General features: G+C 39.1%; 1 protein-coding gene across 1 annotated transcript; it reads left to right on the top strand.

Moving 5' to 3' along the window:
* The first annotated feature begins 7,870 nt into the window (after positions 1–7,870).
* LOC141660413 (uncharacterized) lies at positions 7,871–9,787 on the top strand. The gene is made up of 3 exons (XM_074467398.1): positions 7,871–8,002; positions 8,836–9,253; positions 9,438–9,787. Exons 1-3 carry the CDS (start codon positions 7,871–7,873, stop codon positions 9,785–9,787), a joined length of 900 nt encoding a protein of 299 aa, XP_074323499.1.
* Positions 9,788–14,172: the final 4,385 nt, after the last annotated feature.

Here is a 14,172-nt window from a genome sequence, read left to right as displayed (position 1 = left end):
CAAAAAAAGTGGTTGGCAATGATTTTCGCATCCCACCCTGACACTCTCCAATGAATGTCCATTTCATGTCTTAAATATCAAGCTAAGACATATCCTGTCATTTTTTCTTTTTCTTATCCGCAAATATTCTAGTAATTTTTCTGATAAATCGGATAGAACTTCATTAAAAGGAAGTAGTAAAAGCGTAGAGTCAAATTTAATATTTCAAACACAAATTCTACATATTTAAAAGCAATTTGTAAGTAGTGTTTTTTATTTGTTATAATTTCTAGTAAGTTGTTAGTGTTAAATATAACAATGTTGTAAAGTCAAATTTGTTCAAATATTGTATATTGAAGATGATAAGAAATTACTTATTTCAAGATGAAGTTGTCCCAGTTAAAAATGTTTTTACTGCTACGACTCCGTTTGGTATTGCTGTATTGGTGTTGGTATTGGTGTTGGTGTTTGTTAAATATTAAAAACTGATGTTTGAAAAAGTGCTTTTATTTCAAAAGCTACTATTAGCAAAAATATGTTTATCCATGCTTTTGGAAAAAATAGTTTTCAGTTTTTTGAGGAAATAACTATCAGTTTCACCATCAAACCTTCTTAAAAATATTATTTTTATATATTATATTTCAAAATATGGATAAATTAAAAAAATTACCAAACAGTCAGCTAATTTTCCTAACAACACTTTTTTCATCAGCATTTTTTCTCACGGCAAGCGCCTACATTTAACTTCAATTTTACATTGGAGATTCCCTAACATGGACTACATGTTTAACTTCCGGAAATTAATATTGTCATTTTTTTCGTAAATCGATAAATTATTTTAATTTTATCTCCAACAAAATTCAAAAAGAATCTTTAATAAAGTCAGAAAAAGCTGAAATGATATCTTCAATAAAAGAGAAAAATATAAAAAAACCTACTAATTGTTAAATTTATATCTTTGTTTAAAATTTTATAATTTATGATTTAATAAAAAGCCATATTTAAGTACTAAATGTGAAAATCTGACATAGTAGTATGTTATTGACAACTGGGCATGAGAGTTGACTTAGTTAATTTGCTGTACAGCAAAGCTATGAGGTCGCAAGTTGATTGCATCTTAAATTTGAAGAAGATATGGGATCAAATCTCAACAACTTACAACTGCTGCTCCTTACCTTGATTTTAACAATTAAAAATTAAACTTTTTTTATTATTACTGATCAAAAGGTAAAGCCAGCAGCTCTGAAATTCTCAAATTTCACATTAATTCTCCAGTCATTATTCTGCGATCTACACAAATTAAGCTGAATTTTAACTACAAAGTTTATTTATATATTTATTTAAAATAGGACTGCGGAGATCTGCAGATTTACAAGGTCAACGAATTTAAAGGGGGATTCATCGCATTATAAGAAAGGAAATCATACCAAACAGATTGCTACTTTAGAAGTTGTAATAAAATAATGTTACTCAGATCGCCCTTATATTTTTTAATTATGCAGTTTGATTATAGCGTGCATGCTAATTTAGCATCCTCATATTACTCATAGACGTTAATTTATGCTATAAAATAAGGCAAGACAAACAAAGCACGTTAAGTAAGTCGACGGCAATAAGAAAAAAAAAATACTTTTGCACAACCTCCAAGCTTTGCTAACTCTCATATCAACGTGTGTCACGATTCATAAGTTGCAACCAAATGTCATGATACAGTGTGTATCTCTTTTTAGTTTTTGTGGATTTTATGCTAAGGTTGCTATCTGCCATTGTTGCAAATTACACTACTATATTCTTATTTAAAAATTTAAAAAGAAAATGAAAAGTCTATCATTGTAATAAAGACTTCCACAATGGAGACAAACGTACTTAAAGAGGAAGATAATTGGCGACACGGACGTTTCATCTTTTGTTTTCTAAGATGTTTTAATCACAGGACTGAAAACAATTTTGGGTAATCCCAATCCGACTTGTTATTGATAAACTAGTTTAATAGTCCGAGGCACGGGTTATTCTCTAGTAGTAATCAAACTATCATTCGACTGTCATTTTGGATGTGAGATGTTGAATTAAAAAATTTCGTTTTGTAGGGGAATTTTTACATTCCTAATCATGCAAGCCGAATGTGGAAGAAGTAAAATTAAATCGGAAACTTAAAGTTATAATTATCCGTAACATATAATTATAAATGTATGGGACATACTTTCTAAACTACAGATTGTTTAATAAATAAGGTAATGTTCTGTTTATATATTATGTTTGACTTTATATCTTAATTTCAATAATTGTCATTATTTGCGACACTCATTTATTATATTTATGATTAAAAATACAAATAAAAATATGTGTAGTGGTAAAAAGATATACATGTGTTTTTAAAGACTCGGGTTTAATTATCACAAACAACTTTTTTATATAAATATTTAATATATGAATAAATTAGTCATTTTAATATATGAATAAAATATAAAAGGCGCAAAATTGTCATTTCACTAAAAATAAAAAGTCTTATGAATTTAAACATAACACGTAAATGAATATGATTGCAACTTGCAATAGTTCAATGCATAAACTTTATTTCTGCAGAGACCATTACAACTAGATTTCACATTCAGGAAAACCAAAAAAATTAAGGTCATAACATCGCCATGTCGTAGGCTACAACATTTTGCGATGCATAGTCTGATAAAAGTAAAACCTGGATCCTAATTCTCCCAATATGAGGTACATCATAGTCATAGGTCATCGCTACAAGTCACTTTGTTAATCATATACAATAAATATTTGATATTATATTTATTGAGATAAATTAATAACTTTTAATCATCTTTTTATTTTTATATTTATACTTTGTATTATACAATTATTCAATATAAATTATTAATGTATAGTATATAGTTAATTTTCATATTTTTAAATCATTCGACTTACTAGTATACTATTAGTAGTAAACATTTTCTATATATAAGTAAATGTAATACATTGACTAAATGTTCATAATTATTTAATAAATTCAAACATGATAATCATAAATTTATATGAAAAAAAATAATTAAGTGAATACATATATACAATAAAAAACAATTACTAAAATGATATTATTTGATAATAAAGGTAATTTAATTCTTAGATAGTAAAGTGTTATACTTCAATCATATAGTCAAACTAGCAGTAAAAATTGAAAGAAGTCAATACTTATAAGATAGAAGTATTATTAAGTGTAACGACAAATATAACTACTTTTAGTTTTTATTTGGATAATACATTTAAACTTATTTTGAATTAAACATCGAAATGTCAATCAATTTTTAAAAAATATTCAAAATTTAATCATTTTTTACAAATGGTATAAGATACATATTGAGCTAAAATATATTTTTTACTCTTGAATTTAGTATATTTGTTTCTCAGTTCGATGATGACATTATCTCAATAAAATTGTGTATTTCTAACATTTTACATTAATACGAATTAGTGCGTTAGAGACGTTTATAATTTTAAGTCAATAAACAATATAGTTTAAAGTTGTTAGATTGATTTGTGGTGAATTGTCAATGACTTGGATGGTAATTAAAAAATACACAAGACTTGATTCAAGTTATCGCACGATTTTGTAAAAGTATGGGTGTAGAACTCAACCAACTTTTTCTAAATATTCCATTTCTTTAGAAAAATATGCATTATTATCAAAATTTAAATTATGTGTATATGTGTTTGTGATATTTTTTAATGATGGTAAATTATAAAATAGTTGAGTTTTTAAATTCTAATTTATTTAATTTGAAATTAGAAAAAGAAAATTAAATTTCTATGATTATAAAAAAATATTAATGGTTAATTTAATTTGAAAAATGTATTGACATTTAAATTTTTTTTTGACATTACCCTTATAAAAAAAAGTAAATTGTAATTGTTTCATATAATTAACATTATAGATCTATTCAAAACTTTGCGAATGAAATATTGAACCCCACACAATTGTTTAATTTTGATATGGATATAATATACATCCTAATGACACATTAAATGTCGCATTAATTATGCTTAGGCTTCTTGTCAAAAGTCCAGTACAGACCAGTCAGTTCTGAGCTCGTAGCAGACTCAAGACGGTTTATAGGCAAGGCCCACCAATAGAGGACGTCAAGGTCCACGAACACAAACTGTTCGCGGGCTAGGCTGAATATGGTTGGAAGAGCAGTGACATGTATCCTAAATGGACTCAAAGTCCTACATAGAAGGTTATGGAGTTCCTTCTCTTATAGAACTCCTAATCACCATCAAAGTTGGAGACTTGTCTACCAAGTCTCCCAACACAAGTCTAACCATAGACTCACCTTTATATAAAGGGATCTACCCCTCAACCTAAAACTATGTTTTTGGCTTGATTCTCTACTACACAGAGATACGTATGCTTGTTGTAAGGACCGATAGTCCCGAACACAAGAGCAGCCATTAAAACTCGAAGCTCACAAACCCTAGCATTAAATACTAAGAACTCTAGTTTTTATTCCATAATATTTGGCGCCTTCTGTGGGAAGGCTACAACAACCATGGTGAATACACGGAGCAGAAACAATATTGGAGCAGACCTTCTTGTCCCATCGCGAACAATCGCATTAGTGGTGGAAGTATCACCGTACTCAACTTGTGCCTCCAACCAAGGGGAACCCTGGTAGGGGCGATTGAGGCTCGGCCACAAGGGAAAAATCCCCCGACTTCTCAAGGGATGAATCCATAATTTCAGCAGTTATATGCACCTGTGAACCCTCAGCCCGTTGGGTAAGAGTACTCGACGATCGTATCCTCTAACCCTCCTTACGGGATTCCTCTATACCCCGAAGGTGGAGGAAGTGGACACTCTAATAAGAGTGAAGCACAAGGGCGGACGTCCCAATACATACATGGCTTGGCTCCTATTACGGAGGATCAAGAATTCTCTGGACCTTATACTGATCGAGACTCTGAATCATCGAATGATAAAGTTGCTCCGAGAAGGAGGCGTGCTAGTAAAGAACCGATGCCTAGTACTGACCAGCGCCCCAGGAGCACTCAAGGGACGATTCCCCAAGGTATTCAGGAGAGGATCAGGGCTCATGAAGCTGAGATCCAAAGGCTGAAGCATGACCTGGAGACGCAACTGGCCCTGAGACCCCCACTTACTCTGTGGCAGAAAGATCCTCCTCCAATCATAGACCTGGATGGTCCAATTCCAAGAAGGGATATTTCCCACGGGCTGATCCAAGTGATCTTATCTCCCTAGGAGATCTTGATGATCCAAACCCATCATTCTTTGATGAGATAATGAATTCCCACATCTCAAGGAAGTTCAAGATGCTCACCATCAAAGCATACGATGGTACTGACGACCCTGTTAATCATGTCAGGACGTTCTCTAACGCCCTGTTACTACAACCCGTGAACGATGCTCTTAAGTGTCGGGCCTTTCCTCAAACCCTATCGGGTATGGCCCAAAGGTGGTACAACCATCTGCCCCCAAACTCTATTGGATCCTTTAAGGACTTGAGCCAAGATTTTATCAAGCAGTTTATAAGTGGTAGAGTACACGAGAAGAGTTCGACCTCTCTCATGGGCAAGGGACTAGAGACGAGCTCTTTAAGATGTCCCTGGCTAAGCGCCCTTTCGAAAGCATGTTGTAGCTCCAGGATAAGGCCAGAAAGTATATCAAGGTGAAAGAGAGCATGAAGAAGACGGCTGTGAATAATGAACCTACTGGAAACAAGAAGCGAAAGACGGATCAGGATTACGATGCCAAAGACAAGTATCCACGGATTGACAAAAGCTCTGATTCATCCTCTTCTAAGAAGAATCAGCAACCAAGGTTCACTGAATATGCGAGGTTGAACGCCCAAGGAGCCAAATTCTTATGGAAATTGAGAAGGAGAAAGATTTCAAATGGCCGAAGCCACTAAGGAGAGACCTTTAGAAAAGAGACAAGAGTCGATAGAGCAGGTTTTACAAAGATGTTGGTCATGATACTGATGATTATAGGCAACTCAAGGATGAGATTGAGTATATTATCCGAAGGGGAAAGTTCGGACGTTTCACCAATGGTGAAGAGGCCGAAAGCCAAAAGAGAGATAATGATCGAAGAGACGACGATCAAAGAGGTAACGACAGAGATCGCAACCCACATCCCCGAGGGCCTGTAATCAATATGATCTCGAAAGGTCCTACTGTAGCTGGTACTACAAGGAACTCTCGAAAAGCTTATGCGGGAGAAGTAATGAGCATAGTTGGAGAGCCATCTAAGCGTTCTAAGTCAGAGATGACACTTGAATTTGGTGACCTGGACCTTAACGGTTTGAAATTTCCTTAGGATAATCCCCTAGTTCTCACACCGATAATTAGAAATTGTCTAGTTTTGAGGGCCCTAGTGGATAATGGAGCATCCGTGGATATTCTGTTCCATGACACATTCATAAGGATGGGCTACAATGAATCTCAACTAACTCCATCTGACGCACCCATCTACTGGTTTAACCATGTGGAATGCAAAGTCGAAGGAGCAATACAACTTCCCGTAACTATTGGGGAAGAGCCCATGGAGACCATGCAGATGTTGAACTTTCAGGTTGTTAAGGCAGCCTCTACTTATAATGCCATCTAGGGTAGAATAGGTATCCATGTGTTCAAGGCCGTACCCTCAACCTACCACATTGTAATGAAGTTCCCAACTAGGAACGGTATTGGAGAAGCAAAAGGAGATCAGAAAATGGTCCGCAGTTGCTATGTTGCAGCATTTGGCTCGATGGAACCGGGGGGCAGGTCCTCCCCATAGAAAACATGAATGTCCGAGATAATGACGAACTACAAGGGAAGCCAGCTGAGGACTTGGTCCCAATTCCTCTAGACCACTTAGACCCGGAGAAGGTCACGTATATTGAGGCATCTCTGGACAAGCCCTTGAAGGGCTAAATGACAACTTTCCTACAAGAGAACAGTGATGTGTGTGCTTGGAAAACAACTGATATGCCTGGGATTGACCCAAATCTTATAACTCATAGGTTGAATGTTGACCCGACTTGAAAGGTTGTGAAGCAGAAAAAGAGAACTTATGTCCCTGATAGGCTGGAAGCCATTAAATAGGAGGTTGAGAAGCTTTTAGAAGTTGGTTTCATTGAGGAAGTGCAATTCCCTGAGTGGTTGGACAACCCCGTTATGGGTAAGAAGGAAAATGGGAAGTGGAGGATATGCATTGACTTCATGACTTAAATAATGCTTGTCCCAAGGACTGTTACCCCTGCCGAGGATTGATACCCTGATCGATGTCACTGCTGGACACGATATGCTTAGCTTTACGGATGGCTTCAGTGGTTACAATCAGATTAGAATGCATAAGGATGACACCCCCAAAGTATCTTTCATAACTAACTTTGGTATATTTTATTATTTTGTTATGGATTTTGGACTTAAGAATGCAGGAGCTACTTACCCAAGATTGGTAAATAAGATATTTTCCCATCTAATTGGGAAGACCATGAAGGTCTATGTTGATGACATGTCAGTCAAAAGTCTAAGCAAGGATGATCATATAAGACACCTCAGGGAGGAATTTGAAGTGCTGAGGCACCACAAGATGGTGTTAAACCCAGCCAAATGTGCATTTGGCATTGAGTCTAGAAAATATTAAGGTCACATGGTCTCTAAGAGGGGAATAGAGGCCAACCCCGACAAGATCAAAGACATCCTATAAATGGAGCCACCACGCTCCATCAAGGATGTTCAGAAGCTGACAGGAAGAATCACATCTCTAGGGAGGTTCATCTCTGAGTTTTGAGATAAATGCCTGCCTTTTTTTCAAACCCTTAAGAAGGTTAAGAATTTTGAATAGATAGCTGAGAGCCAAGAGGCCTTTGAACAGCTAAAGAAGTACATGACCGAAGCCCCGTTGTTGGACAAACCAAGTCCGGAGGACACCCTTTATTTGTACCTCGCGGTATTTGAACAAGCCCTGAGTGCAGTCCTCATGAAGGAAGAACAGAAGCTCCAGAAGCATGTATACTATGTAAGCAATGTGCTCCATGGAGCATAACTGAATTACTACACCACAGAGAAGTTTATGCTTGTTCTCATCACAACCCCGAGGAAGTTGAAACCATACTTCCAGGCTCACAAGATCGAAGTCCTGACGGACCAACCCTTGAGGAACATTCTTCATAGCCCGAAGGCCAGTAGAAGGCTCATTAAGTGGGCAATTGAGTTAGGAGAATTTGATATCAACTACAAGCCTGGAACGTCCATCAAGGCTTAGGCCTCAGCAGACTTCACGGTCTAATGCACCATTAACGGCCAAGAAGTGGGGGGTTAGAGATAGTAAACCCAGAAGGATGAGAGAAAGAGAAAGATAAAGAAATAACCCTGAAGGAGTATTGGGTTCTCCATTTTGACGGGGCGTCCAAAGAAAAATCTAGTGGTGCAGGCCTAGTCTTGCAAAGCCCTGATGGGTTTATGATTGAGTATGCTTTGAAGTTGGAATTATCAACTACGGACAACGAAGAAGAATATGAAGCATTGATAGCCGGCTTGAACCGTGAGGGCTAAAAACCTAAAGGTCTATGGAGACTCAAGACTTGTAGTTGCTCACGTTAATGGAGAGTTTGAGGCCAAAGATGATACTATGGCCAAGTACCTGAGAGCCGTAAAGGGAATACTAACTTGGTTTGATGAATGGTATGCAGAATATGTTTCGAGAGGGGAGAACACTACGGGGGATGCCTTGTCCCAATTCGCTTCATCTGAAATCGATAACTATCGAGAAGTATCTACTTCCAGGTCTTGAAGACCCCTAATATTCATGTCATAAATATGATAACACCAGTTGGTGTGACAAGCTGTTAGATAGACCTGATCAAGACCCACTTAGAGACTGGGTGGCTCCTCGATGATGTCCAAGAGGCACGCAAGTTGTCGGTTAGAGCATTGAGATATTCATTGATCGAAGGCCTTCTCTACAAAAGGTCCTTCGCTATTCCATACCTGAAGTGCTTGAGACCTCTTGAAGAAGAGGAGGCACTTAAAGAAGCCCATGAAGGGATTTATGGACAACACTTAGGGGGAAGGTCCCTCGCTCAAAAGATAACTCAGTTGGGATTTTACTGGCCAACTATACTGGCCGATGCCAAGGCTTATGTGAAGAAATGTGATAGCTTCCAGAGGCACGCTCCAATAGTACGACAACCCCAAAGAGGCTTACATCTATCAACACACCCATCCTTTTATAATATAGGGAATGGACATACTTGGACCATTTCCTGTAGTATCGAGACAGAGAAAGTTCATTATTGTACCCATAGACTACTTCACTAAGTGGATTGAGGCTAAGGCACTAGCCAAGATAACCACCAAGCAGATTACCCAATTCTTTTGGGAGAATGTTATATATTGATTTGGAATCCCATGCATCCTTGTCACGAATAATGGGAAACAATTTAATAATGCAGAGTTCAGAGAGTACTGCGACGATAACATCATAGAACTTTGCTTCACCTCGATTGCATATCCTCAAGAAAACGGGCAAGCGGAAGTTGCTAACAGAATCATCCTTGATGGACTTAAGAAGAGGGTCGAACGCTCAAGAAACACTTGGGTGGATGAGTTGCTACCTATACTATGGGCATATCGCACCACCTGGAAAGTGACAACCGAAGCTACCCCATTCATGCTGGCTTACGGAGCCGAAGCTGTTGTGCCCCTGGAGATCACACATGGATCGCCCAGGGTTGAGGCTTATAAACTAGAGGCAAATGAAGAAGGCATGAGGCTGGCTCTTGACCTCATTGATGAAATCTGAGACAAGGCCAACGCCCGTAATGCATAGGATCAATGAAGAGCCTCCCTCTATTATAATAGAAGGGTAAAAGAAAGGTTCTTTCAGCAAGGAGTCCTGGTCTTGAGGAAGATTGAGGCGTCAGGAGTCGGGGAGAGAGAGGAAACCTAGCCCCTAACTGGGAAGGTCCTTACAAGGTCAGGAAGACACTAGGACGAGGTTCCTACAAGTTGGAGACCCTGAATGGTGATGAAGTGCCTTGCACTTGGCACGCTTCAAACCTGGAGGTTTATTATGTTTAGGAAATTTGAGATATGTTCCTAGTACTTAGTATTGCTTTTATAAATAAGTTCGACGAAACCATCTTATGTAAGGGTTGAACCCATTTTTTAGAGATATTATCTATTTATGCAAGTTTATTTCTAATATCTTGTCTACCAATTTATTTAAGTACGAGCATCTAAAGAATACAAGTCCCGAAGGACCAAATTCCGAAAATAAAAGACAAGTATGAAATGAAACTAAACGAATTGCAAAGATAGGGATTCCGAAGGATCATAAGTTAAAGTCCCGAAGGACCAATAGTTTACAATCAATAAAGTTCAAATAAATGAGTTGTGAAAATATGGCAACAATAGGACAAATCACTCGTCAGAAGAACCTTCCCCCTCATCTTACCCTGAGCTATTGTTTCCTGAAACCGTCTCCCTAATCTTCCTCTGAAGGGATGCTCTGGAGTTAGGGCTACCCGAGGGAGCCTTGCCCTTAGAACCGGAACCAGAACCCCTGTTACTAGAACCCGATTGAGACCTCACGCGAGGAGTCGAGGGCACAGGCCCGGAAGTTTGCCTGGATGGGTCCATTGTGGGTATCTCCCAAGGACAAGATAGAAGACTCAGATCAACCACATCGGGGTACATGTCGTAAGCATCTGAAACTCCCCTCTTCCAGCCTAGAGCCATGTTAATGTGCCGCATCTCGTTATCATGCTCATCCATCATCTACGCGAAGGATGAGGATTTGTGATATGAGTCCACGAGGTCTTTCCACTCCTTTTTCCTCTTCGCCTCGACTTTGGAGCACTTCTTCTCCAGGGCTGCAACCTTGCCTTCTGCTTCATTCTCCTTTGACGCCCACTCATTTGAAAAAATATTCACTTTAGTCATAGAGACCTGCACCGCAACATAGTCGCCTCTCATCTTAATAGCCTGAGTGGAGGACGCCACAAAATAGGCTTGGCCTGACAAGGAAAACATAAATAGAATTAGAAAAACCTTAAGTAAGAAGGGCTGAGTCCGCAAGGAGTGATTCCTATAACATTTTTCAAGTTCTAAGAAAAAGTGCACTTAAAGGGAAATTAATACAAGGAGAAGTGTACCTGGTACAAGGCTTGAACCCCCAGAATCTCGGCCTCGAGAAGCTTCTCACCGGAAGAGACAAATAGGAGGTCAGAAGGAGTAATGTAGTTCTTCGACCACTCAAGGGCAAGGCCCGAACTGCTGAGTACAGAGTCATTAGTTGAGATACCCCATCATGGTTCAAAAGGGGTCCTTGCATTCCCATCAAAGTCCTTAGTCCCCTTCTGACCGGATCCCGATGCCTCAAGGAAGGCAGGGATCTTAGAAACACGGCTGGCCTTCTTGGATGCATCTCTGGTCATCCTGCCCCTAACAACATCGCTCATGTTGACATTGGCGTCTAGAGCCTTAGCAACTGAAAAAAAGCAAATATAAGAATAAACTTGCACAAAGTTAAAGAGAAACAAAAATAAATACCCTCTATAGAGAGGATGCTAAGGCCAGCTTCGACGGGCTTGGTTTATATTACGAACTCCCAATAAGGGGTTCTCCCGTCATCATCAATGAGGAGGTCTCAGGCTAGAAGCTCAGCATCCGAAATATTAAGAATGTAATGAGAACTATCAACTGGGATGCTCAAGTCACATCTGAAGTACGTCCCCCAGTCTCCACCCTTCCATTCAACGACAAGAGTATAGGTTCACGAATAAGAAAACTAGCATCCAAAGTTATAACTTAAAATAAAGAATCACAAGTATAAACTAGATCCTCTTCGCCTTGGTTGAATTGTGCTCTATGGTCTTCTTACTCCTTCTCCTCAAGCTCTGGTATGTCTTGTTATGAAAAACAACCTTAAGTTATGAATATATAGTAGCCCATGCAGAGTAGAAGTCCACCAATCAGAATCACAAGAGAATCAAGATTCTTTTATCTCGACCTGGCGTGGGCGCGCGCTTGACCAGCGCGGGTGCAATGAGTTTCTCTTCTTTGGTCGCTGGCGCGTGCTATCACAGCGCGGGCGCGCTGACTCTCTGGAGAATTTTCTGACTTCTTCTTTTCTTGCTGCTTTGAGTTGGTCTTTTCACGAGTTTTTATTCTGGACATCATCCTAACACCATATTAGCATAAAAAAAGTGCTAATTCACCTGTATTCCTGATAAATGCCTGAAATGAAAAAACACTACAAAACATGTTAAAAACACTAACAACTTGAGTACAAAATATCAATTCAAAGCTTTACGGAGCGTTATAAAGTGTCATAAATGCCACTTAACAATACTCCTGTGACGAAACGTATCGAAATGGACTGTACTTGGGTACTCGTCCGCCCTCTCGTCTAACATACTCTTTAGGCTATTGGAACAACGGTTAATGGAGAAGGTAGAGACAAGAGCTATACCTTGAAGGGAGCGAAGAGTAGCCCTCTTATGCAGAGCTTCCTTCTGGAAGAAAGAGGACTTGCTAGGACCATGTTCGCAGACATTCTTGAAGAGCTTGAAGAAAGAAAGAAGCTTGAGAGAGTTTGAGAATCTGAGAAGTTGAGAAATGAAAGTGTGAATGAAAATGAGCACTTCTTATCTTCTTTTATAGGAAAAGGGTTACCTTCTACAACATGTCGTAAGCCTGTCTGGTTTGCGCTAGCAGGTACCTCTCTAAAAGAACACCGAAAATGATGGAGAAAAATGATCAAAAAATAAGAAAGGACGATATAATAGATGAAGAAAGCGATACAGGTACCGCTTATCATATAAGTCCTCCGAGAAAAACCTGGCTGAGGCTAAACACAAATCGGTAGTCTTAACTAAGAATTGATTATACTAATCATTATGGTTATCCAAGCTTGTAAAGATTAAGACAAGATTAGTTTTCCAGTTGAATTCACGAGTAAGTGAATAGAACGTTCTCCTCCTAACAGATCAGAATACCTGCAGGAGGCTCCCAAGGTCCATCCAGAGTAGCCCTGTCTGACCAACCAACAAATTGAGGCCTTTTGGCCAACCAGGAGCCTCCGTAGCAGAGCCAAGACGACCACAATTTGCCTTCGTAGTGCTCCCGGCCGACCAACCAACAAACTGAGGCCTTTTGGCCAACCGGGAGCCTCCTTAGCAGAGCCAAGACCACCACAATTTGCCTCCAAAGAGCTCCCGGCCGACCGTCCAACAAATTATGTCGTTTTGCCCAACCAGGAGCCTCCGTAGCAGAGCCAAGACGACCACAATTGGCCTCCGTAGTGCTCTGGCCGACCAACCAACAAATTGAGGCCTTTTGGCCAACCAGGAGCCTCGGCCGCAGAGCCAAAATGATAACAATTTCCCTCCGGAGTGCTCTCAGCCGACCAGCCAACAAATAGAGGCCTTTTGGCCAACCAGGAGCCGCCGTAGCAGAGCCAAGACGGCCACAATTTGCGTCCTTAGTGCTCCCGGCCGACCGGCCAATAAATAGAGGCCTTTTGGCCAACCAGTAGCCTCTGTAGCAGAGCAAAGATGACCACAATTTTCCTCCAGAGTCCTCCCGGCCGACCAGGCACCAAATTCTGCTCGGTCCAGGTGACCCCCCTGCGAAATTTTTTAAAATTTTTGAAAAAAATGGAAAAAATCAGAAAAAAATTGATTTTTTTTTAAATTTTCAGAATTTTAACATTAAGCCCAGGTTAGGGATGATTAGTGAAAAATAGCCCCGATTGGGGCTGATTAGTGTGTATTAAGCACAATTAACCTAAGTCAAGGGGAATTAGCGACTTGTGTGATAAAATTAGCCCATATTAGAGCCGTTTAACTTATTCACTCTTGTAACTAGTGTGAATGATGTATAATTAGCATCTTATGCATATTGATTAGTCCTGATTAGCCCCGATTAGGGCCGATTGGCCTCGATTAAGGCCAATTATTGCGTTCTAGCTTAAAATTAGGCTCTTTTGAGCCTAGTTAGCAGCTTGTACATGGAAATTAGCCCCGATTAGGTCCGATTAGCCCCGATTAGGGCCAGTTAGCAGCTTTCACCCTATAATTACCTTTACGAAGGTTAAGGGGAATGCTCACTTTTTAGTCCCGATTAGGATCATGGAAACACTATCCAAATAGCCTATGCAAAGGGCTTAAGTGTGTATACTCA

This window comes from Apium graveolens, chromosome 5 (genome assembly GCF_009905375.1).
Source record: "Apium graveolens cultivar Ventura chromosome 5, ASM990537v1, whole genome shotgun sequence".
Lineage (NCBI taxonomy): Eukaryota > Viridiplantae > Streptophyta > Magnoliopsida > Apiales > Apiaceae > Apium > Apium graveolens.
Note: the sequence above shows the minus strand (reverse complement) of the source record. Positions and strands in the feature narration are given on the sequence as shown.

Coding starts and splice junctions, on each gene's coding strand:
- LOC141660413 (XM_074467398.1), top strand. CDS start 7,871: ATGACCGAAGCCCCGTTGTTGGACAAACCAAGTCCGGAGGACACCCTT. Junction 8,003..8,835: donor TCCAGAAGCATGTATACTAT/GTAAGCAATGTG, acceptor ACAAGCTGTTAG/ATAGACCTGATCAAGACCCA. Junction 9,254..9,437: donor TACTTGGACCATTTCCTGTA/GTATCGAGACAG, acceptor TTAATAATGCAG/AGTTCAGAGAGTACTGCGAC.